At 46.3% G+C, this 22,829-nt stretch overlaps 2 protein-coding genes and 1 long non-coding RNA gene across 3 annotated transcripts; 1 reads left to right on the top strand and 2 right to left on the bottom strand.

Moving 5' to 3' along the window:
- Positions 1-7,073: 7,073 nt before the first annotated feature.
- Positions 7,074-13,431, bottom strand: LOC116584120. The gene is given in 5 exon segments (XM_032332062.1): positions 7,074-10,340; positions 10,613-10,785; positions 11,406-11,550; positions 11,552-11,597; positions 13,349-13,431. Coding segments are annotated over 5 exon segments (744 nt in total). The 3' UTR covers positions 7,074-10,043.
- A 2,762-nt stretch (positions 13,432-16,193) lies between these two features.
- Positions 16,194-18,182, bottom strand: LOC116584222. Its single transcript, XR_004283098.1, has 3 exons — positions 18,009-18,182; positions 17,444-17,554; positions 16,194-16,837 (listed from the first exon to the last, which is right to left on the bottom strand). It is a non-coding gene; the product is annotated as an uncharacterized LOC116584222 (long non-coding RNA).
- A 104-nt stretch (positions 18,183-18,286) lies between these two features.
- HAND2 (heart and neural crest derivatives expressed 2) lies at positions 18,287-22,066 on the top strand. The gene is made up of 2 exons (XM_032332229.1): positions 18,287-19,821; positions 21,187-22,066. Exons 1-2 carry the CDS (start codon positions 19,267-19,269, stop codon positions 21,283-21,285), a joined length of 654 nt encoding a protein of 217 aa, XP_032188120.1. The 5' UTR covers positions 18,287-19,266; the 3' UTR covers positions 21,286-22,066.
- The last annotated feature ends 763 nt before the right edge of the window (positions 22,067-22,829 follow it).

The raw sequence follows: 22,829 nt of genomic DNA, 5'->3' as shown, positions 1-22,829 counted from the left end.
AACTGACTCTTGGTTGTGACTCAGGTCACGATCTCATGGTCCTGAGATCGAGCCCCCCCACCCCTCCCCGCCGCCTCAAAGGACTCAGCGTTCAGCCTGGAGTCACTTGAAGATTCTCTCCCTCTGCCCCTCCCCGGACGCGGGCACGCACTTGAACATGTGCCCTCTCTCTCAAATAAATAAATCATTTTTTAAAAGATGTTATTTATTTATTTGAGAGAAACACAGAGAGCATGAGAGAGAGAGAACATGAGTAGGGTAAGGGACAGAAAAAGAAGCAGACTCCCCAAAGCTCAAGAAGCCTGAGGAGGGGCTAGATCCTGGGACTCCAAGTTCATGACCTGAGTTGAAGGCAGACATTCAACTAACTGAGCCACCCAGGTGCCCTAAATAAATAAACCTTTAAACAAACAAACAAACAAAACAAAACAAAACAAAAAAACCTCTTCTCTGACTTTAAGAATAAATGTGAGAGCGGCACCTGGCTGACTCAGTTGGTAGAGTCTGTAACTCAATCTCTGGGTTATGATTTCCAGCCTCATATTGGATATACAGATTACAAACAAAATCTTAAAAACAAAATCTTAAAAAAAGACGGATGTGACAGTCAAGTCCAATGCAATCTAGTTTCATCTTCTTTTTTTTTTTTAAGTTTATTTATTTTGTAGTAATGTCTACACCCAACATTGGACTCGAACTCACAACCCCAAGATCAAGAGTCACACACTCTTCCGACTGAGCCAGCCAGGCACCAGTCTAGTTTCATCCTCTAATGTGTAAATTAGCTACCTGATGAGCTAAAAAAAAATCACTCTAGTTTGCAAAATGGAAGTCCTATAATGAAGAGGTGGCATTCTTCCCCCAAAATAGCAGTACAAATGCTTTATAATCCCTAATAAAAATCAGAAGGAAAAAATTCAGACCCAGTTGGAGTGGTGCACTGAAAACTATTCTTAAAGTTCACAACCCTTATTCTCAATCCCAATGTTCCTCTCTTTTCAGGTCAGTTCTGGAAGTCAGTAAAGATCTATCAACTTTCTTATTAAGCTTCTTATTTTGATGTAATTATAGATTCTCATGCAGTTGTAACAAACAATAGGGATCTCTTGCACCCTTTACCCAGTTTCTTCCTGTAGTAACATCCTGCAAAATTAGAGTAAAACATCACAACCAGGATATGGACATGCATACAGTTAAGATACAGAACATTTCCATAACCACAGGCATCCCTTTTGCTGTCCTTCTGTAGCTGCATGCACGCCCCTTCCACCACTCCTTAACTTCTAGTAACCACTAACCTCTTCTCCACTTCTGTGATTCTGGCATTTCAAGCATGTTACATAAGTGGGAACATACAGTCTAGAACTCATCCTAGGTTAGTACTTCCCTCCCATCCCCGGTGTAATTCTCTGGAGATGCGTTCAGATTCTTGAGCTTATTGATAATTTATTCCTTTTTTTTATTGCTGAATAGTATTCCATGGTATGGCTATACTATGATCAGCAACACTTGCTTACTTGTCAACAGAATGTCAACAGTTTGTTTATCCATTGAAGAATCCATGAGTTGTTTTCATGTTAGGGCAATCATGAATAAGCTGCTTTTTGTACAAGTTTCCACGCAAACTTAGATCATCATCTATCTGAGATAAATGCCCAGGAGTGCAATTGCTTAGTCACTTGGTAGTTACACGTTTACTTTTTAGGGAATTGCCAAACTGCATTCCAGACTGGCTGTACTATTTTAGTTCCCACCAGCAGTGTCTTAGTGATCCAGTTTCTCTCCACCCTTGCTAGCATTTGGTGTTGTCATATTTGATTTTGAGCCAAAACCAGAGATCCAGTTTGGGACAAAAACTGCTTGCAGGGCTTTCAAGTTTAATGTGTTTTGTTCTTTTAACATTACCTAGATACTGAAAATGTATATATTTTTAATGTCAGCTCCCTTTGGTTTCAACCCCACAACTTAAAAGCTGTGCACTTGAGACAAATTACTTTAACACCTCTGAACTTCAATGTCCTTACATGTAAAAACCTATCCCTTTTAAGAAGCATATTAAAGGAACGGTGTGTGTAAAGAGCACAGGGTAAAATAAGTGCTCAATAAATGCTAATTGCTTTCCTCCACATGATTCTATTTGATCCTTGTGTGTCTTACTATGCTTGCTTCCTCTTAATCCGTTCCCAGCACCACCTAGAACCAGTTCTTCTGTTCGGTTGCATAGCTCCCTCTCACCTCAGTTCAGACAAATATGAATACAGTTTAAAGTTGGTTAAGATGATGAAACAATGGGCACCTGGGTGGTTCAGTCTGTTAAGCATCCGACTTCAGCTCAGGTCATGATCTCAGGGTCCTGGGATCAGCCCCCAGGTTGGGCTCCCCACTCAGCAGAGAGTCCCTGCTTCTCTCTCTCCCTCCCTTCTTCCCCCTGCTCATGCTCTCCTCACTCTCTTTCTCAAATAAGTGAATAAAATCTTTTTTTAAAATGATGAATGAGAAACAGCAGGATATTGCTTTCAGAAAGTAAGTCCTACCAACTGTGTGAACTGGGACAGCTCTTTCACCTCTCCAGCCAATGCCGCTGATGGTTCATCTCTTCCATGGATACGGTGAACAGAATCAGACCTGCTTTGCCACTCCTACAGAAACGCTAAATGCAAATGACAGAAATATGTGGAAGTGATTCATAAACAGTGAAGAGCTACACGAACAGAGTAAGGCAAATTATAGAAAACAAAGTCCAGTGCACCTAAAGGTCTCATTCATTCTGCTATAGAATCTCAAGGAAGAGAAATGCCAGGAACCCTAATGATGTCTGAGTCTGGGACAGTGGCACCAATGTGGTCCAAGAAGACCACATTAGAAATTTTTTTTTTAGTATTTATTTACTTATTTATTTAAGATAGAGAGAGCTAGAGAGAGAGAGCAAAACGAGGGTGGGAGGGATACAGAGAGAGGGAGAAGGCCCCCCACTGAGCAGGAAGCCCAACCTGGGGTTTGATCCCAGGACCCAGAGACCACCCCAGCCCCAGACAGACGTTTAACAGCCTAAGCCACCCAGGTGACCCAGAAATTCTCTTTATATTTGTTTTTATGTAAACAACCAGAAATGAGTTCACCAACACCCTTGCTTGGTCCTAGTCAAGTTGCCCGAGGCACACATGGTATCCTTAGGGAAGACAGTAGCCCTTGCATGAGCTCACGTGGACTGAGATTCATTATGGATTCTCTGGCTCAGTTCAGTGGAAGCAGATGATGTAATAGAGTTTTAACTAAACTAACCTTCACCAAATGGACAGGGGGCTTTACAAAAAGCCCTATAGTGAATTTTAGATTAAAGATCATTCAAGGGCCACCTGGGTGGCTCAGTCGTTAAGCCTCTGTCTTTGGCTCAGGTCATGATTCCAGGGTCCTGGGATCAAGCCCCACCTCAGGCTCCCTGCTCAGCAGGAAGCCTGCTTCTCCCTCTCCTACTCCCCCTGCTTGTGATCCCTCTCTCGCTGTATGTGTGTGTATGTGTGTGTCTGTCTGTCTGTCAAATAAATAAATAAAATATTTTTTTAAAAAAGATCATTCAAATATGGGCATAAACAGTCACAAAAATGGCGGAATGGACACTGTCCTACTGAAGAGCTTTAGTCAGCCACAAAACAAAGCAGAAACTGTGACAACACAAATTAGGCAGTAAGCCAATTAAAAAACATTTTTAAATGACCAAGACCATTTAAAAAGGTGGCTTTGCATACACTGCTGATGATAACTGAATTTGTCTCATCTGAAACTATTTAGACCTATTGCTTAAGTCTTCCTTCCCTTGCCCTTTTTTAGTTCATTTTTTGCATGGGGTTATAATGCATATATCATATCAGGAAAGTAGTGCAGATTATAATTTCCAATAAATATATACCTAAAATGTCTTACTGTTGGAGTGCACAATTAAAACGCTGGGAAGGACCATTGCCATAACGTATTTTATTTCTTTAATGTGTCATTTTCCTCCATTTAGACCGTAGTAGCATCAGGCACAACAAACCACACTACACGCGGGGAAAACGGCATGAAACTAGATTTCCACTGACCATCTGGAAGGTTGCTATCACTAGGACCATCTCCATATTCCTTTCTGGAGTCTCTAAAGACAGACAGAAGCCATTGCCTTTACCCTGTCAACACTGAGGTCTGGAAGCCAGTGTAGGCTTCTCATACCCAACTCCATGAAATCTGTGGGCTGTCAACATCCCCACACTTAGTGGCTGTCAGGACGGTAACTGCGGCACGCCACTTTTTATGCTGTGGAGCTCCTATTAAATTTTTACTCTATGCCGGACCCTCAAGCAAGAGCCTTAAGAGAATGGTCTCAAAAAATGTTCCTCATGGGGTGCCTGGGTGTCTCAGTGGATTAAGCCTCTGCCTCCGGCTCAGATCTTGATCTCAGGGTCCTGGGATGGAGCCCCATATCGCTTGGGGCTTCTGCTCAGCAGGGAGCCTGCTTCCCCTCCCCCCACCCCCCACCCCCCACCCCCCACCCCCCCGCCCCCCCCCGCCCCTGCCTGCCTCTCAGCCTACTGGTGATCTCTCTGTCAAATAAATAAATAAAATCTTAAAAAAAAAAAAAGGTGTTCCTCAGGATACTGTAAGTCTTCACTTACTATCCACCTTCTATAGACGTGGTAACTGATGGCAGAGAAGAGCGATTTTTTCCAGATTACTTGCTGCTACGGGCTGTAGTCTGTGCACGTGCTCCAGAACTCTGCCTCTGACACCAGAGACTTGCTCTCAATATCGATGTTAAGGTAGTTTACATACGTAGTCATAGCTTTATTTCCATGTATTATGATGACGATTTCTTAATAACAGAACACATTCGAAATCAATTTTAAAAATTTGTCTCATTTCAAATGTGACTTTGTTTCATCTTGGGATCAAAGATTTGCCAGAACACATCACTGATCTGGTAATAAGCGTCAAAACAAATTACAATTAGATTTACAGGGATTTTTTTTTAATTTTTTATTTTTTATAAACATATATTTTTATCCCCAGGGGTACAGGTCTGTGAATCACCAGGTTTACACACTTCACGGCACTTACCAAAGCACATACCCTCCCCAATGTCCATAATCCCACCCCCTTCTCCCAAACCCCCTCCCCCCAGCAACCCTCAGTTTGTTTTGTGAGATTAAGAGTCACTTATGGTTTGTCTTACAGGGATTATTTTTATAGATTTTTAAAATTTTATCTTAACAGTTATTGAAAAAAAAAAAACCAGTGTTAGAGTCTTTCCGACACAAAGCAGAGCATAAACAATAACCCAATAAAATGTACACGGCTCATGATTTAGTCAAATGTATCTGAGATTGTAACCTGAACTAGCACTGGAAACAATGAGAAAAATTCAATGCTTGTTGCAGTTGTTTCTCATATTCAGACAGTTAACAATGAAAACCAAACAGAGGACTAGCTGAGTGAACTTTTCAATTGTTAATGTAGCTCTAGTATTTAAGGAGAGAAAAGCCCATTGGGTTGCAGGTGCTCTTGATTCTGTGACCTTTTTTAAAGATTTTATTTATTTATTTACTTGAGATTGAGAGAGAGAGCAAGCATGACAAGCCAGAGGGAGCAGGAGCAGTGGGGGAGGGGAGAGGGAGAGGAAGAAGCAGACTCCCCTCTGAGCAGGGAGCCAGAGGAGGGGCTGGAACCTGGACCCTGGAATCTTGACCTGAGCCGAAGGCAGGTGCTTAACTGACTGAGCCATCCAGGTGCCCCTCTGTGACTTCTAGTAAAATATAGCAAGCGGAAATATGGCAGGGGTAGGGGCTGGGAATGTCGGGTGGGAAGGGCAATGTCCTTTTGAGGGCAAGTTCCTCTACAGGATTGTATGCTCCTGTTTGTGTATGTTAAGGACCCTTGAGGTTTCCTTCCCACATATCCTCATTACAAATACCTAGGTCATGATTTAAAAGCACTATAGCTTACAAAGTGTAGCCCACACCTCACAGACTCAAATACTGCTTTGTTCCCATGACTGTTGTTACCTTTGATGAGCCATCGTATTTATCTTCATGAACACTTCATTAAATACAGTCTATCCGAAAAAAGAAAAATTCAGCATTCAAACAGCTAAGCACTTAACAGCCCATATATAACTTCTATTTGTAACAAAGCAAAAATAGTCACTTAATTAGATTCTGTAATATTATTGCTGACATCATCTTTACTTGAATAGCAAAAGATGCATAGAGCTTAACAATGTTTGGAAAAATGAAAAGAATTACTAAGAATGTAAGAAGGCAGTTTCTTTCTTTATTTATCCCAGAATAATAACAAAGTTCCATGTTTTATTCCTGAAAAATTTGCTTTTTTAATTTTTTCTCAGCATGTTGGAGTGTATGTAAATTATCTCATGGATATATTTCACCAGTTTGAAAAAGTTCGTTGCTTTTTGCCATGTATTCATTTAACACAAGGTTCTTTTTTTGAGTGTATTAATTTAATATACATTGTATTAATATATATTGTGTACTGATTTAATAGACATTGTGTTTAACTGTATTCATTTAGAAAGAACCATGGTACAATGGATCAAAGGTCCTTATATTTTAAACCAATATTTAAATATCATGGAAGCCAGCATTTTCCCATATATAAGAATTTACATTTTTTTCCTTGTTTGGGCTTCTTCGCCCAGTGAAAAATCTATTTTTAAAAAATCACTGAATTGAAGAAAAGAAAAACAATATCTTTGATTATATGGATCCAATTCATCACTCTCCCATTTGTAAACCAAAAGCCAGATCTTACCTAAGGAAATTGTCTTTTTCAGATTTTGTTTCTACATTCCTTCTGTCTTCTATTTTTCACCCCCCTCTTCCAGTCATCACTTCATAACTACAGTTAGGAAAAGCACTTGCTCATTTTCCCTGATTTCACATTAACAGAACTTCTTTTATTTATTTTTTTTAAAGATTTTATTTATTTATTTGACAGAGAGAGAGAGATCACAAGTAGGCAGAGAGTCAGGCAGAGGGAAGGGGAAGCAGCTCCCTGCTGAGCAGGGAGCCCAATGTGGGGCTCCATACCCTGAGATCATGACCTGGTCCAAAGGCAGAGGCTTAACCCACTGAGCCACCCAGGTACCCCCAGAATTTCTTTTAGATGGACCACAAACAATCTCATAGAAAAACCTCATTTGGTTTTTCTGGTACATTCTGTAAAGGGTAAGCAGTCTGTCCACTGCACTGTCCATTTGTCACCCCCACACAAACAGGGAATCCTATTACCTACAAAGGTATTAAGAAAGTGCTCCCAGCTGAAAGCATTTATCCAATTCCAATTGTTTGGAAGTCTAAAACACTAAGAGTAGTATTGTTCCAGGAGCTACTGTTTAAAACAATGCAATGCCTGTTTAGAGTGAAAAAAATCAGTACTTGAGAATCTGAGTTGGTTTAAAAAATAATAACTGTGCATCCAAAAAAGAATTCTTAAAGAAACATTTATATGCCAAGCACATGTTTTTAATTTTAATAGCATTGGCTTACCTAAATAAATATGTAGAACCTAATAATTGTTCTCTATATTTTGATATTTTTGTATATTATTCTATTTTTCTGAGTTTGCAAAGAAGCTGATGAATAACAATGTTGAAAAAATATATATCTGTCAGTACAAAGTTGTTGTGGTTTATAGATACTGCAAAATGCCATGTGGAAAAAAAATCCTGTTAAAAAAGTAGTAGATTTTAAGAGAAATGAATGTAGCCATATCCTTATAGGATAATGCCAGATAAAAAGTAACCATGTTCCCTCTACAATTGTGTTTGTTGGCATTTATAGAATAATAATAATGCTTTAAGGTTATTTTCATAGTTGTTCACTTAACATGGGATTAACATCAAAATCTTCATAATTATCTGAGATCACCCATTTGAAAGCAGTGTGGTAAAACATGTTAATGATTAAGACACTAGCAGTTCTAATACTAAACAGATTAACACACATGAAAGTAATATTATAATTTGTGCATTGAATAATATGCCAGACCAATTTTTTTGGTGAAGAGAGAATTCTCATGAAATGGTACCCTTTCTAGCTACTGCTTCCTATTTCTTGAGAGATATACATGAGTGTGCATGACATATGAACTTGAAATATTATGCTGTGGTTTTGACGTTGCACAGTTTTATGAAACCATTATTTCTGAGGTTTGCTTTAAATAAAACTGAACTCCAAAATGTTACAATAGGAATGCGATCCAGAAGAATGAAGCTACAATCCAGGTGGAATTATAAACCAAAAAAAAAAAAAAAAAAAAAACCCTAAAGCTTGAAAGAGATTGCTAATTGACTAGAACAGCTATGCATTTATTTTATGACCACCAGCATACAAATGTAGGTCCATCCATACCTTACACATTTTTAAATAATAAAGAAGTATATTTTTATATGCCCCCCCGGGGTTCTCACAAAAATACTTCTCTGCCTCAACTTGAAGTCAACACGAGAGGAAAATGAGTAGTCATTTATAAGGTAATATGAAATCGTAAAATGACCCAAGCCGTGTTCACCTTTCTTGGATCAGTGTGAAAATAACGTTCAGGTCCTAGACCTAATTATTCCAAAATCCTTGCTGCTTTTTGCGGATGGGAGTTACGGTGGGGTGTGAAATCTTAGAAACTAAACTGAACGTAACAAATGGAGGTGCCTCCTCCCACCCCACCCCCAACCAAGCATGAAGAATGTCTTTTGAAAGACTGTATCTGCTCAGCTGTGCCTGAGAGGGGAGGGCTGAGGGCGTGGGGATTTAAATCATGTTGTTTCCACTTATGCAGAGAAAATCCATAAAAAGAGATTTATTATCATATTTTCTTTTTGAAATGTATTTGTTTTTTACTTTAAAAGTGCTCCTCAGTACAGAGCAGAGTAAGTATTACAATTTTGTTAAACAGCAGCCAAGATTTAATTGTCTGTGAAATACAAGGCTTAGGACCTGATTTGAGTTCACTACTGTTCTGCCGACACAAACGCGGCTGGCCCGCGCGGTGGCCCCACGCACCGAGCGGCAGGCTCACACAAAAGAGCCGTCCCGCAAGAACTGAGGGAGGGCAGGGGGGCCAGCACTCGCCGGCGGGAGCCCATCCAAAGGGCTTGGAGCTTTAGTCTTCCTGCGGCCGATTTAAAGTGACTTTGTATAAAAAGTCAAACAAGAAGCAGAAGCTATGGAAAACGTAACAAATCATGCTAGCAGTTTAACAGCGAGAAAGAAGGGGAGACCGGTCCCCGCTAACAAATACTAAAGAAAAACGTCATGGAGATAGAAGTGAGGGGAAGAGAGGAGAAAGGAGCTGGATAAGGACAGGACATCGAGGTCTGCATGTGCATTGCACATTTTATTATTGCTGCACACATCTCAGGGGCTCGCCAGGGAACCTGAGAAATCCCTCTCCTTTACCATCACCCGCGCCCTTCGCACGCGGGTTTAGGAAGGGCTCCGCCGCCCTCCTCCCCCTCACGTCACCTCCTCCAGCGCCGCCCCCCCCCCCCTCCCGCCAGTGGCTCTGCGGGTCGCTTCCTCCACCCGCCGAGGGTGCAGAGGAGAAAGCGGGCGGCTGCAGATTTGCCCCGGTGGCACCGCTGCCACAAGCCAACCAGTAATTGCAAAGCAAACAAGGCTGAAATATTGGATTGGTCTCAATCGTGACAAGATCTACGCTTTTGCCGCCAATTTGTTTGTGCAGCTCTATTTAAAGGCACTTGATTGAGGAAATGTTGAAAATAGCGGTGAGGGTTTCCCTAATGAGACCTCAGGAGGGAAGCGGCGGCCTTCGCCCGCCGCAGAGGGCTCGGGAATGGGTGGGGGGCGGGGGGGGGGGGCGAAGGGGCGGGAAAGGGCGCGGTTAACCCCTTCCTGCCCGCCTCGGGCGAAAAGTCCTCGGACACCAGCTGGGGAAGCTGGGGGTCCATCCCGCCCCGGAGCGGTGACCTCCCCCGACCTGAGCTGCGGGGAACCGTCCTCCTTGGTTGCGGACGCCAAGAGGGGGGATGGGGATCAAAAGGATAACTTAACCAGGATGGAGGGGGCGGCCCAGCAGCCAACGCAGTGGCCGGAGGGCTGGCGGCCTAAATCCGGGGTGGCGGCTCTGGCCGCGCCCCTTGCTCCCAAACCATCCCAGGGAACCGCTGCAGTCTCGCATCTCACTCTCCGGCGCCCAAGGTCTTGCGAGGCCTGAGGCCCTTGCGATCTTCCGCGGAGCCCCGGTTGCGCTTGGCTCAGAGCACTGAGGCAAGCTGTGCGTGCCCTCTGCCGCCACCCCGGCCATCGCCGTCGCGCTGGGTCTCTAGCGGGCTGTAAGGGAGGAGAAGAAACGGGAAGAGGCAGGAAGAGAAAATACATAAATATTTATTGAACGCAGCCTGTCAGGCGTCTTGCTCTCGCGTGCATCTTGATCTCATTTAATCTCTCCTACACACCCTCGAGGTTGGTGTCATTAACCCATTGTTCAGACGAAGAAACTGAGGCTTAGAGACGTGGCCAATCTTGTCCGAGATCAGGCAGCGCGTATTTGGTGCCCGAGAGTTCGCCCTGCCAAACTCTGACTCTGGAGCTTAGGTTGTCACCCAGAGAGGCCTGGCCCGGGCTGGGTTTTCCATTCTCCGAGCCAGGGCCGGCTGACGCTGACCCACTGCCAGCGGGATCCATCCCGAGGAAGTTTTCCCTGGTTCTCCGGAGGGCTTGGAGATGAAGGTCTGTTCCCTAATGAGCGGTCCACCTCCTCTACTAGGTCTAGTCGCTTTCAAAATAAAGAAAACCAATCCAGTTGCAATTGGGGTGTGCGAAATTCACCCGTTTTCTCTAAGTCACACCTTTTACACAATCTCTTTAATTCCCTACTGGGTAGGTTGACTGGGGGGGCTCAAGGAACCCAGAGTCACAAAGGTATGTGCTGCCTCTATCAGAGAGCATATGAGGGGGTACACCAGAAAGAGGACTTGATTTGGGGGAGAGAGAAGGTCTATTAGAGAGAAGAAAAGCAATACCTGGAAAGGCTTCCTGGAGGAGGCGGCAGTCAAACTGGGCCTAGAGGAAACAAAGAAGTGTGGATTCTTTGAGAAGAGAGAGAGATGGATTGTTTGCCAGCTTTGCTGGCAAATCAAGGAATGACAGACGGCTGGCGACAATCTGGGAGTCATACTTTCACCACCTGCTGCCACCTCCTGACTGCCCCTCTAACTGGGAGAACTATGGGTTGATCAAGCCCTGAGCCAAAGTTCCAATCTCTTTTAAGATTGAAAATTTAAGGCTTGGGGACAGACACCAGCAGCTAGACCTTGACCCTTCCGGAGCCCTGGACTTGAGCCAAAAGCGATTGTCAAAGACAAGGCGGAAACATGGCACTGGGGATGTTCTCACCAGAGTTCTGAACAATGAGAGCCACACAGTGCTGAGCTTTGCTTAGAGGGATCTGCTCAGAGATGTACCTTGGCCAATCTGAAGTCTGTCTTTCTGGAGTCAGGAGCAGATGCAGGCTGGGAAAAGGAAGACCCCCAGAGGGCAAGGGAGGACTGGTTTCAGTTGTACTTTCCCGAGAATGATCTGCACCTTCTGTCAGCAAAGCAAAAAAGCATCAGTCATACGGATTTAGTGAACCCTCTAACTGTGTTCTGAGTGGAATTCTGCTTCTTCCCACCCCCCCACCCCCGTATGCAACCAATTCCTTCTTTTGAAGTTGGATGCTTCACAAGCAGAATGCGATTCCATTTTTTGTTCCTAGAGGTTTTGGCCTGTGTTAACTTAAGTGGGCACTCATACAAGTACTAAAAAGAAAGCCATTCTTTTCTGGAAAATAGAACAAAGTAGCGCCTCTCCTATCACGGTACAGATATATAATCTCTAACAACAAATTAGCCTCCTTGTGCTGCGCATTTCCAGCAAGCATCCTGCCTTCTCTGTTTATATTATAACTTCTTTGCCTGCAATTATTTTTATTTTAATTTTCTGTCACTTTAACAGAAACCAGAGCCTTTTCTTCTAATGTTTTGTACACAACATGTTCATTTTGATAAGATGTTCTTTCCTATCCTCTTTTAGCTTGCCTTTCCTTGTTTAGAGTTCTGTATCAGGAGTTTCTAATATTTCTCCCTCTTTTTTTTTAAAGAACTTGTCCCTGTCTTGCTTTATTTGTTTGTGTGAAATTTAGTTTGAAAGGAGATCAGAGAGAGCAGGAGGGGTTTGTAATAAGAGAATGACCGAATGACCCAAAGGCTGATTATCTATCATTAACTGGAGACTCGGTGTACCCAAATTACCAGGGGGGACCTCAGTCTGCCGGATCCTTACCCAGCCAGAAAGGCAAGTGTGGAATGCACACACTAAAGCAGGCTTGTGGCGTTGCAAATGAAGACACTCTGCTCATGCATTTTCTTAAGGGGGTTTCCTCCAAAACTCAACTCAGGTTCAGTGGACATATTTATTAGAATCTGACATGTTGTACACAGGTAAAACTCTTGCTGAAAGGCCAACTTTAACATTTTTGTAACTAACATTTTTGCGTTGTTTCGTTAGAAGCAAAATTGCAGCTAATTGTCTAAGCTCCAGAGAATATTGAGAAATCAAACCAAGCTGCTTTTGATCTACTCATGCTGCTAAACCTAAGCCTTGTAAAAATCGAGGTTTGCCATTAATATTGACAATAAAAGGGTTTCTTTTTGTTAACCTGAAACCTAACCATCCTGCCTCAAGTCCCGAGTCTAGAAGCAAAGGCCCTAGAATAAAGTAGAAAAGGTTTGGAAGAAATTGCCAGGGCTTTAAAAAAAGAGAAAAAAATCTACGCGAATTTGCAAAGGAGGCTTCAGAACAGGACTTCCAAGGAATGTGAGCAACCCCGCAGTTAGAATTGGGAATTCACAGGGGCCTCAGGTCACAAACAAAACCTTCAGTCACTTAAATTTGAGGCTTGACCAAAGTTTCACATTTTAAGCTGCCATTTGCTTTTGTATTTTATTCTGAACCTCAGACTGTATTGCAGACTAGTCAAAGTTAACTACTACTTATTTTCTCATGCACCATGTATGCAAAATTAGAATTACTCTCTCATCAGAATGCTGAATGCTTTCTTTCTGGTTTGGAAGAAAATGTTGTCAGTGTGTATGTAATTTGCTTCAAAGAAAGTAGTTAATAGAAATCCTGCGAGATGTATTTTCTCGTGCCGCTTTTGCTCTAAGCTCTATCTATATTTTACTAGAAAGTAGGAATGATCAGATCTACCTTACTTCTAAACAGCATTATAACAACCTTAATAACATCTCCCAGGTACACATCCTGTTATCTCTAGAGGAGCCCTTCGTATACATTACCTTTTGTTCTCTTTAGTCTGAATACGTATTTTAGCTTTATAAACTGGCTTGGATACTTGGCAGAGTATTTCGTTCTCCCTCATCAATGAAAACCCTCCAGACCAACAGCACATCTGCCAGCTAATATGAAGACCCAGTCATTGATTATTAGAAGAAAATGCAAATTTCCACTGCTTGTAGTACCGGATATTAAGATTTTTCTTATACTTTGTGCATCTTAAACTTGCACAATGTGATATGTTAATTATACCTCAATTTCTAAAAAAAAAAAAAAATTTTTTTCTTAAAAGACTAAAAGATAAACTAGTATCTTATTCTTCAGTTTCTTATTCTTATTCTTTCTTAAGTCTTATTCTTCAGTTTCAGGTTCAATGACATCAGAAACCTCAGAAATCCAAGCATTGCTCAAAGGCAAATTAGAAGGGAGGGGGGATGGAGGGAGAGAGGGAAAAAAGGAAAGTCAGGGAGAAAAGAAAGGGGAGAGAAAGGCTAAATGGGGTGGGGAGGGAGGCATCCAGCAAGTCCCAATTTTCTCCCCCTACTTAAGTGTTTCCTCATCAAAGCTGGACTGGGGAAAAAGAAAAAGAAAAAAAAAAACTGGACTGATGGAGTCATAAGCAATCAGCCCCTCTAGAGTCAATGCAGTTAAATCAGCCCCTCCCTGCCCCCATCTCCACAGATCTGCTCCGGATGGGAAAGAGGGGGGAAGAGGGATCACTCATCAAATACCCCACCCCCACCACAAAATGCAAACGGAAAATGCTCAGAACAAATAAAAACCTCCTCAGCGCCCAAGACCACTATTCCAGTCCTTCATTTTTGAAACAGACATAAGATGTTCAACGAAACTTGAGTCTGCTTTGTAGAAGTGTATGTACTTTGAGCACCACCACATTTCTGGAACCACTGTCACTTGCCCTGTCTCTGGACAACTGTTCCCCAAAAGGCAAACCAGAAAGGAAGGGACTACAGACCCTGAGTCTGAAGGAGATCCTTGCCACCACTCAGTCAATGTGCCTTGTTCTCTATGTCCTAAAAGTTCTGGGACCAAGTGACTAGCATATAAAATGACTCAGACCCACCCCAGGACAGACAAAATGCAAAGCTATCAAGGTGCCATAAGAAGCACCTATCTTGGAGCAGGTAAGGGGCTATGGTTACACCTTCAGGAACACGTTGCTTTTTCTGCCACCTTCTGGGTTTGACGTTCTTTCTGGAGTTCTTAACAAACATTCTCAGGCTCACCTTATGTAAGAGCATTATAGGAATGCTCGGTCACTTCTACTTAGTTGGTTAGGAAAATAAGGTAAAATGAGACTTGAAAAACGATGAAGGGAATTGAGCCATAATTCCCGTAAACATAAAATGTGTGTTTATGGCCCTCCGGCCTGGTTCTTTTCAGGTCCAGTTTATTTTGAGTTCTTGTGAGCAAAACACGAGATACAAACTGCCCTTGCCTTTGTAATAATAAATACCTCAAAAAGATCTGTATTTTCCCTAAAAAACAGACTGAAGTTTTTTTTAAAAAAAATATTTAGTTTAAACTAGATTGATTTTAAAAGGAATATCTCACAAGACCAAAAGGTTTGCTAGGGAGTGCTCAGCCTCTCCCATGGCTCTTTGAGTCTTTTCCAGAGGAAGGGATAGGAGTGAAGAGAAAGAGCCCAGAGACATGGGTGCAAAATAAATTGTTGAACCCGGATAGGTCTCTTTAGCTGGAGGCAGAGGTCATGCACCCTACAGTGGGTATACCACCAACTACGGTGCAGACCGGACATTGAATGAGAGCATTTCTACAACACAGGGCATTGGAAAAGGAGGCAAGTTAGTATGCACTCACCAGGATCCCTCCTACGGGCACGCAGGGTGGCCTACAGCCTTTATCATCTCAGCTGCTTGGGCCCTTGGAATACTCAGACCAAATCTCCTTAGGGTACAGCACACCAGGGTCCACACTAGGACAGTCCCTGGGCTGACAAGGAAGGTGGAAAACTCATCTGCCCCCTCTTCTTTTCCCTCATTCACCATCCACCCCCCACACACACACACACCCAGAAGGCAGAGGCCATCTAAACTGGGGGCAAACTGGAGACCGCATCTGCCTCCCAGCTTTCCAAAGCAGAGACTAACCCAGCATCCCACTAGACCTGCAGCAGCAAAATGTACAAAAGAGGACATTGACAGGAAAAAAAAAAAAAAAAACGGGGGACTTCTTTGGCTGTGCATTCAGAGTGGCCGTTGGCCAGTCTGGTCTCTGCCAGTCACCAACTACAGCTGAAGACACGGGAGTTCACCCATTTGTCCCCTGCCTCCGAGCTGCCTTTCTAAGGCTGTAGTCTCACGGCTTGACTTTCCGAGCTGTACGAAGCCCTAGACCCTCACACAGCAGTAATTAACTGATAATGACACTGTCAGTGAGGACTGATGTTCAGATTAGAATCTTTTATGACTTTTTTCTGTTCCATGTTCTCCATCTCCTTTATCACTTGCCATGAAATCTGGAACCATGAAGAGATTTGCCCATTTTTTGTTTCAATTAAAAGAGCATGAGGAAGATGGAAAGTGGCTAATTCTGATGGCCTCAACACTGAGGCCACTGGCCTCTGGTGGACACAGCATCCCAGACCCCCACCCAGCCTTCTGCCTGGAGTCTTCTTCCTTTCCATTCCCAAAACCCCCTCTGGGTCTGAAAGCAACCTACCAACTACTTCCCCTGAATTGTTATCTGTTTCCAGCTGGGGTGCAACCGGCTTAACTTTGTCTACCTGCTTCCAAGGCCTAGATGTGCTCTTATAAACAGACTTTTTTTTTTTTTTTTTTAAGTATCAAATGACAGAGGATTGAACTACCAGTATTTACACATTCAGGGGTTGCCTCCCTGGTGAAAACGTAAACAGAATCCCACCACACTACCATATTCTTTCCTTGAAGAAAGAGGGCTCTAAAACATTCCACTCGTGCTAAAATCGCAGACCCATCCAAGTTGGGGGTTGAAAGCTCTAGGTCACTATTTTGTTCCATGCCCAAGTGGCATTTTACCAACAAATACAATTTCAGCTTCTCCCCACACCCTGTTCTCTGCCTTAAGATGCTATGCTGCGGGCATGCAGGGAAACTGACCCCTTGCCTAGGGGACAGATGGGCCCTGAATGGACTCCCGCCCTGGGTTTGCGAGCCTACTTCGAGCCCCTCTCAGTTCTTTCCCCTCTCCTACCGCCCAGCCACCTCAAACCTAAAAACTATTTCTCGGTGCTGCTGCTCAGGGCTGTAGTGGCCCGTGGAGCCAGCCCTAGAACCCTGCTGCAGAGGAGTTGGGTGCCCCCACCAACCCCCCCCCCATTCTCACTGACCTTGCCTTCCAACCGCAACTCTGGACCCCGCAGAAAGCGTCCAGCGGGCTGAGAAAGGACTGTCTTCATGGAGCCCCTGGGGTGGGTCTCCCTCTGCGGGGTGGGACTCCCTTTGAGACCTGGGGCCTGACCCTGCCTGCTTCAAAATGACAATACCCAAGGTGAAGGCAAGGGTCTCCTCTGGTTGAGCCCAGCCAGGGCCAGGGACGAGTCCCAGACCCACACACCTCGTCCGATCTTCTGTACTCTCCGCCCTGGGTTTCCTCTAATTCACCGCTAGCAGGGTCCTGGCTGACACTCTTTTCCACACCAGACTCTGTCAGGCCGACTCCTCATCTACTCATCAGTCTCCCTTCACGACTCCCAACCGAGCCCCAGGGAAATTCCAGCTCCTGCTACTGTCCACCCCCTGCCCCAACCTCTCTTCCAGCTTTCTCAAAATGCTCACGCCACTTGGGCGCCACAGCCGGGTGCCCTGCGGCCCGGTGACTTACAAACGGAGATCCATTTTCCGTTATAATGCGTTCAAGATCACTAAGGCCAGCAGTCTAAACATCCACGAGCCGTCCTCCGGGTCTGCCTCTTAAACTGCCGTTTAATGGTTCCCCTCCGATAACTAAACCTGCTTTCCACAGATGCCCGCTTTTATGGGAGAGGCAGGAATGCAGAGATATATTTATATGTTTGTTCATAAAAACTGGAAAATAAGCTCTGAACACGCTGTAAAAAATATTCAGTTACTTACCAAACAGTCTAGTTAAACCAGGAGAACACCGATGCCGGCCACACCACAAATTCGGGGAATCGAGGTGCCTGTGCTTTGAAATCGCCCAAGGTCGTCGCGGGGCTGCTGTCACTGAAGAATATGGAAATAAGAGTATTTACAATCGGCTTGACCGTTCGTCCGGGGGTCTCAACCAGGATCTTCAAAAGCGGCCACGGTACCAGGAGCCACCTCAGACAGCCCCGGCCAGGATAACGTGCTGGGTAAGTAAAGAGACTTCTAGACGGGCATGGCCAGCCTGTGCCCAGGTCAAAGCAGCAGCCTTCCCCCCGCTGCGCCCGCCGCCCGCCCGAGCCAGGAGACGGCTCTGGCTCCCAGCAGCCCCTTTGCGGGGGCCCTGCCGCGCTCTGCCTTTGCTACCCACCCTCCCTCCTCCCGCCCCGGCACAAAAAACGGCACGAGGCTGCCTGCTTACTTTCTTGCCTCGGATACCTATAAAAACACTTCGAAAAGAGATATCTGCGTCCCCTCCACCTTTTATTTTTTTTATTTTTTTTAACGAGAAAAGAAAACAGTGATACTATACCTGGTTTGGGATTCTTCAAGATTTGAGACTTGGGGGGAAAAATAATTTAATAGTAAAGCATCTGCTAAACACTTGCATTAACCTCTGGCTGATAAAAAAAAAAAAAAAGTTTTTTTTAACCCTGCCCCCCCCCGTTTTAATTATCTCATGGTTATGAAGGGGCAGCCAATCCTGGAAGAGGACTTCGACAATTAGCAAAGAGAACATCAAAAAGTTTTATTGCGGAGAGCGAGAGGCACCGCCCCTGCCGCCCCGGGATTGGCGTGAGGAGCCTCTGACGACATATATTAACCCGAGCAGCCCTAAAGATGTAGCTGTACATGGAGATCTTGCTGGGAAAATCCGCTTACTCCCCTCACGGCGTCCAGCCCAGGAGAACCGCCGCGGCTGCCACCCGGGAGCTCCCTCGGCCACCGTGCAGACCCCTCCAAGAAGCCGAGCCGCCGCCTTCGCGCTCCGAGGCGCCTGCAGGGCCCCAGATCCTTCCCCAGAAAGAAGGAAAGGATCTGAGAAAATGGATGCACTGAGACCTCTCTGAAAACCCTCCGAGGGAGCCCGAGAGGAGTGAGGACACGTTACTCGCTGCTAAAATCACGTTCAAGGACCAAAACAACAACAACCAAAAATTTCATTAAAACAATAAGCGCCCAAGAACCCAGATCGGGCTGGTGGGGGGGAGGGGAAGGGGCGGGAAGGGGAGGGTCGCATGGAGGTAGCTTCACAGTGAGCAGTCGACCCCGCCGCCTCCCTGCAGAGCCGGGCCGGCTCTCCCAACCGCGGCTCGGACTCGTCCTGGGACTCCCGAGTTAGCTTCGGTGTCAGGATCGCGGCCGCGGTGGAGCCCGGCGACTCTGCAGAGCAGCCTCGCGGGAGCCCCGGCACCTTTGCATGAGCACCAGAGGATTCTGCCTCCCTGCAGCTGCCCGGGAAGCAGGAGCCGGCGCGCGGGCCGAGGAGCAAGGCGGGAGCCGGCGGCGGCGGCGGCGGCGGCCAGGGGCGCACGGTGCCGGGACCAGCTCGCCGCGCCCTATGGGGAGCCGGCGGCCGAAGTGCTGCTGAGGCGGGCCCCGCGGGCCAGGCGGGGGATCCGGGCCCGGGCTGCAGCAGCCCCCTCTGCGGCTGCCGGGCCGGCCCGGGCGCCCGAGGGCTGGGGGGTGGGGGGTGGGGGAGGCCGGCCAGCGCCGAAGCAAGGGCCCCGGCCGAGGGCGCGGCGGGGCTACGCGCACGCTGGGGCGCGTGGAGGGGCGCGGAGGGCGATATGAGTCTGGTGGGGGGCTTCCCCCACCACCCGGTGGTGCACCATGAGGGCTATCCGTTCGCCGCTGCCGCTGCCGCCGCCGCTGCCGCCGCCGCCAGCCGCTGCAGCCACGAGGAGAACCCCTACTTCCATGGCTGGCTCATCGGCCACCCCGAGATGTCGCCCCCCGACTATAGCATGGCCCTGTCCTACAGCCCCGAGTACGCCAGCGGCGCCGCCGGCCTGGACCACTCCCATTACGGGGGGGTGCCGCCGGGCGCCGGGCCCCCGGGCCTAGGGGGGCCGCGCCCGGTGAAGCGCCGGGGCACCGCTAACCGCAAGGAGCGGCGCAGGACTCAGAGCATCAACAGCGCCTTCGCCGAATTGCGCGAGTGTATCCCCAACGTGCCCGCCGACACCAAACTCTCCAAGATCAAGACGCTGCGCCTGGCCACCAGCTACATCGCCTACCTCATGGACCTGCTGGCCAAGGACGACCAGAATGGCGAAGCGGAGGCCTTCAAGGCGGAGATCAAGAAGACAGATGTGAAAGAAGAGAAAAGGAAGAAGGAGCTGGTCAGTACCAAGGGGCAGGGGGCAGAAGGGGTGTGGGGTTCGTGGGACCCGTGCTATCGGACTCTTTCCAGTTGGGCTGAGCAATGACATCCCTCGTTCTTTGGCTGCATCCTAAGCCACGGTTGTTTGAACCAGGTTCTGGAAAGGATGGTGTCCCCGAGAAGCTGAGGAGATGGGGGAGGATGTCAGCAGCTACAGGAGGAGGTTAAGAGGGATGCTTCGCGCGCTCGATCTTCCCTCCGGGTTATCGCTGTTCCCACCCGCACTTTGGCCGAACTTTTCGGACTTCGGGGTCCCCACTGATCTTCCAATTGCCCTGGCCCAAGGGTTCTATGTCTCTTAGAGCCTTCATGTGGCCTCCAGTCCTCTCTTGCTCTCAGGTGGTTCTAAAATAAATCGCCCAGAAGCGGTCGTTAGCAATTATTTCACTATTGATCCCTATCCCTCTCTGGAGAACCAGGCCACCACTGATTCTAAGAGGGTTTTAAGGTTGTTACTACAATGGTCCGAAAACATAAAGGTAAACATAAAATCAGTACTTGTAAGTTCAGAATGCACCTCCAGTTTCTCTTTGGGGATGAGGTTAAACCGTAACTTCCCAGATTAGTGAACTTTCTGGGTATTTCTTGTTTTATTTGCATGAGCATTTTAGCAAACAGTAAATGCTAATATGGTCATTGTTATTGTTGTTAACAGTAACATGGAACTATAACTGAAAATTAGATATCTCAAGTTCTACCAAGTGCCCATAGGTTGGTGGTGGTCCGAGCAGGGCTGTTGCCATAGAGGGCCTGGAAAATAATACCATTTGTCTCTTTTTTCTTCTTTGGGGCCTGTGTCCCTTTAGTCTGTGCATGATCTACTGACCTTCCGAATAACTAGGGATCTCAGAGGCCTCGGAGGAGAGGCACGGCTGTATTGGGGGCCGATAGCCCCCAGCCCAGGCCAGGGCAGAGGGAACTTATGCCCATTTTCCCCAGAGCGCGAACCAGGGACTGCCATTGAAAACAGGGAGACCAGATTTAGCGCCCACCCCCACTCGCGCCCCTACATCTGGCGTCAGAGAAAAAAAGGCCCCCAGCTCCTCCATAAACGACTTGGAAATAGCTGGTTGTTTATAAGCTTGCCTATCCGGTAGTTGAGCGTTGCAGGCGCGGGGAGGCCTGGCCGGCTGGTAGCTAGGACTGCGCACGTCTTCATAGCTTTTCTACAGAAGCTAGGACTTGAAAACGTCCCCCCCTAATCTCTTGCTCTTCTCTCACTGTCTCCTTTTCTCGCTGGAAGAGTGCGGGGGTGAGGTGGAACCAGGTCTCCCTTCTGAATTTCTCTTTGCCCTTTTCTCCCTTTCGCCTCTCCTCCGCCCAGAATGAAATCTTGAAAAGCACAGTGAGCAGCAACGACAAGAAAACCAAAGGCCGGACGGGCTGGCCGCAGCACGTCTGGGCCCTGGAGCTCAAGCAGTGAGGAGGAGGAGGAGGAGGAGAGCGCGAGTGAGCCAGGGCCCAGGAGCCGGAAGCCGACCCAGGACTCCGGGCAAGCTCTCCAGGCTCCGCTCTGAGGACTTCTTGCATTTGGAATCATCCGGTTTATTTATGTGCAATTTGCCTCCCCTCTCTTTGCCCCCCTTTGAGGCATCCGCTCCCCACCTCCCCCTCCAAAAAAAAAAAAAAAAGAGTGGATATTTGAAGAAAAGCATTCCATATTTTAATATGAAGAGGACACTCCCGCGTGGTAAGGGATCCCGTCGTCTCGTAGATTCTGTGTGTGTGAATGTTCCCTCACGGCTGCGTAGGCACCAGCGTTGCCCCCTCCCCACTTACTCAACCCCTTCCAGGTAAAGACAGCAGACTATAGTGTGTATGTGAAGTGTATCTTTAATACTTGGCCTTTGGATATAAATATTCCTGGGGATTATAAAGTTTTATTTCAAAGCAGAAAACGGGGCCGCTAACATTTCCGTTGGGGTCGATATCTAGTGCTGTCTTATCATCTGTGGTCGTTCCCTATTCGAAGATGTTTCCAACAGCTACTTGTTTTGTGCACTTCCGTCCTCTAAAACTAAGTGGAATTTAATTAATATTGAAGGTGTAAACGTTGTAAGTATTCAATAAACCACTGTGTGTTTTTTTTTTACAAAAAAAAACAATCTTTTAATGGTTGATACCTCAAAAGAGTTTTGAAAACAAACTGTTATACTTGTTTTCATAATATTTAAAATATTCAGAAGTAAACTAAATTATCATGATTGCCTCTAACTTTATTTGAAAGAGTCAGTAGTTCGGATCAGTCCTCACCGTGAGCTCCAGCCCCTGCAAGGAAGTGAGCTTGGTGAAAATCCTGCTAAAGGACCTGGGTTCTATCGGAGTTCTGTCTTCTCCCCTCTCCTGTCCCTACCCCCACCCCTCCAGTAGGCCCAGGAGTCAGTATTAGGAGGACCTGGGCCAGAGAAAGGGCTTGGCAGTTCACTAGAAATGTGGAAAGGTGTTTTCCAGAAATCAACTGGACGTCATTCTGTGGGGGGACTTTGGTTTTTGTTTGGGGAACGTGTTTTAGGTGGAGGAGACATGAGGAGGATCCCAGGAGTTATTGCAGCCGCAGGAAATAGTCTATAGTTCTTAATTCAAAATGTAGGGCTTTTGTCCGGAAAAAGAAAAAAGAGGAAAAGAGGACTTTTTTGTTTGTAATCTCCATCAGGGGGATTCTCATCGGTGCCAGCCTTGGAGTGGGGGGAGAGCTATTGGGGGAAAGTCCATGATTAGGTAACAAGGAATTTTATGTCAAGTAAGAAATCGCGAACACAACCAAGGATTTAAAGGGGGGTTATGGGGGTGGGCTAGATTTACAAGGAGCTACAGGGAACTCAATATTAACTGTGCAGTGTCTGAAGTCTTCCCGGCCCCAGGCCAGCCTGCGAGCGGCTCCCTCCCAGGCTACTAGCCGCTGGGGACTTCACCCCGCCTGAGGTTTGGTCTCCTTGAGTCCTAGCACATCCCGAAAGGAAGTCCCGG

The sequence above is a fragment of the Mustela erminea genome, chromosome 2 (assembly GCF_009829155.1).
Source record: "Mustela erminea isolate mMusErm1 chromosome 2, mMusErm1.Pri, whole genome shotgun sequence".
NCBI lineage: Eukaryota > Metazoa > Chordata > Mammalia > Carnivora > Mustelidae > Mustela > Mustela erminea.
The sequence above is the reverse complement of the archived record's forward strand: the minus strand, read 5'-3'. Positions and strand labels throughout refer to the sequence as shown.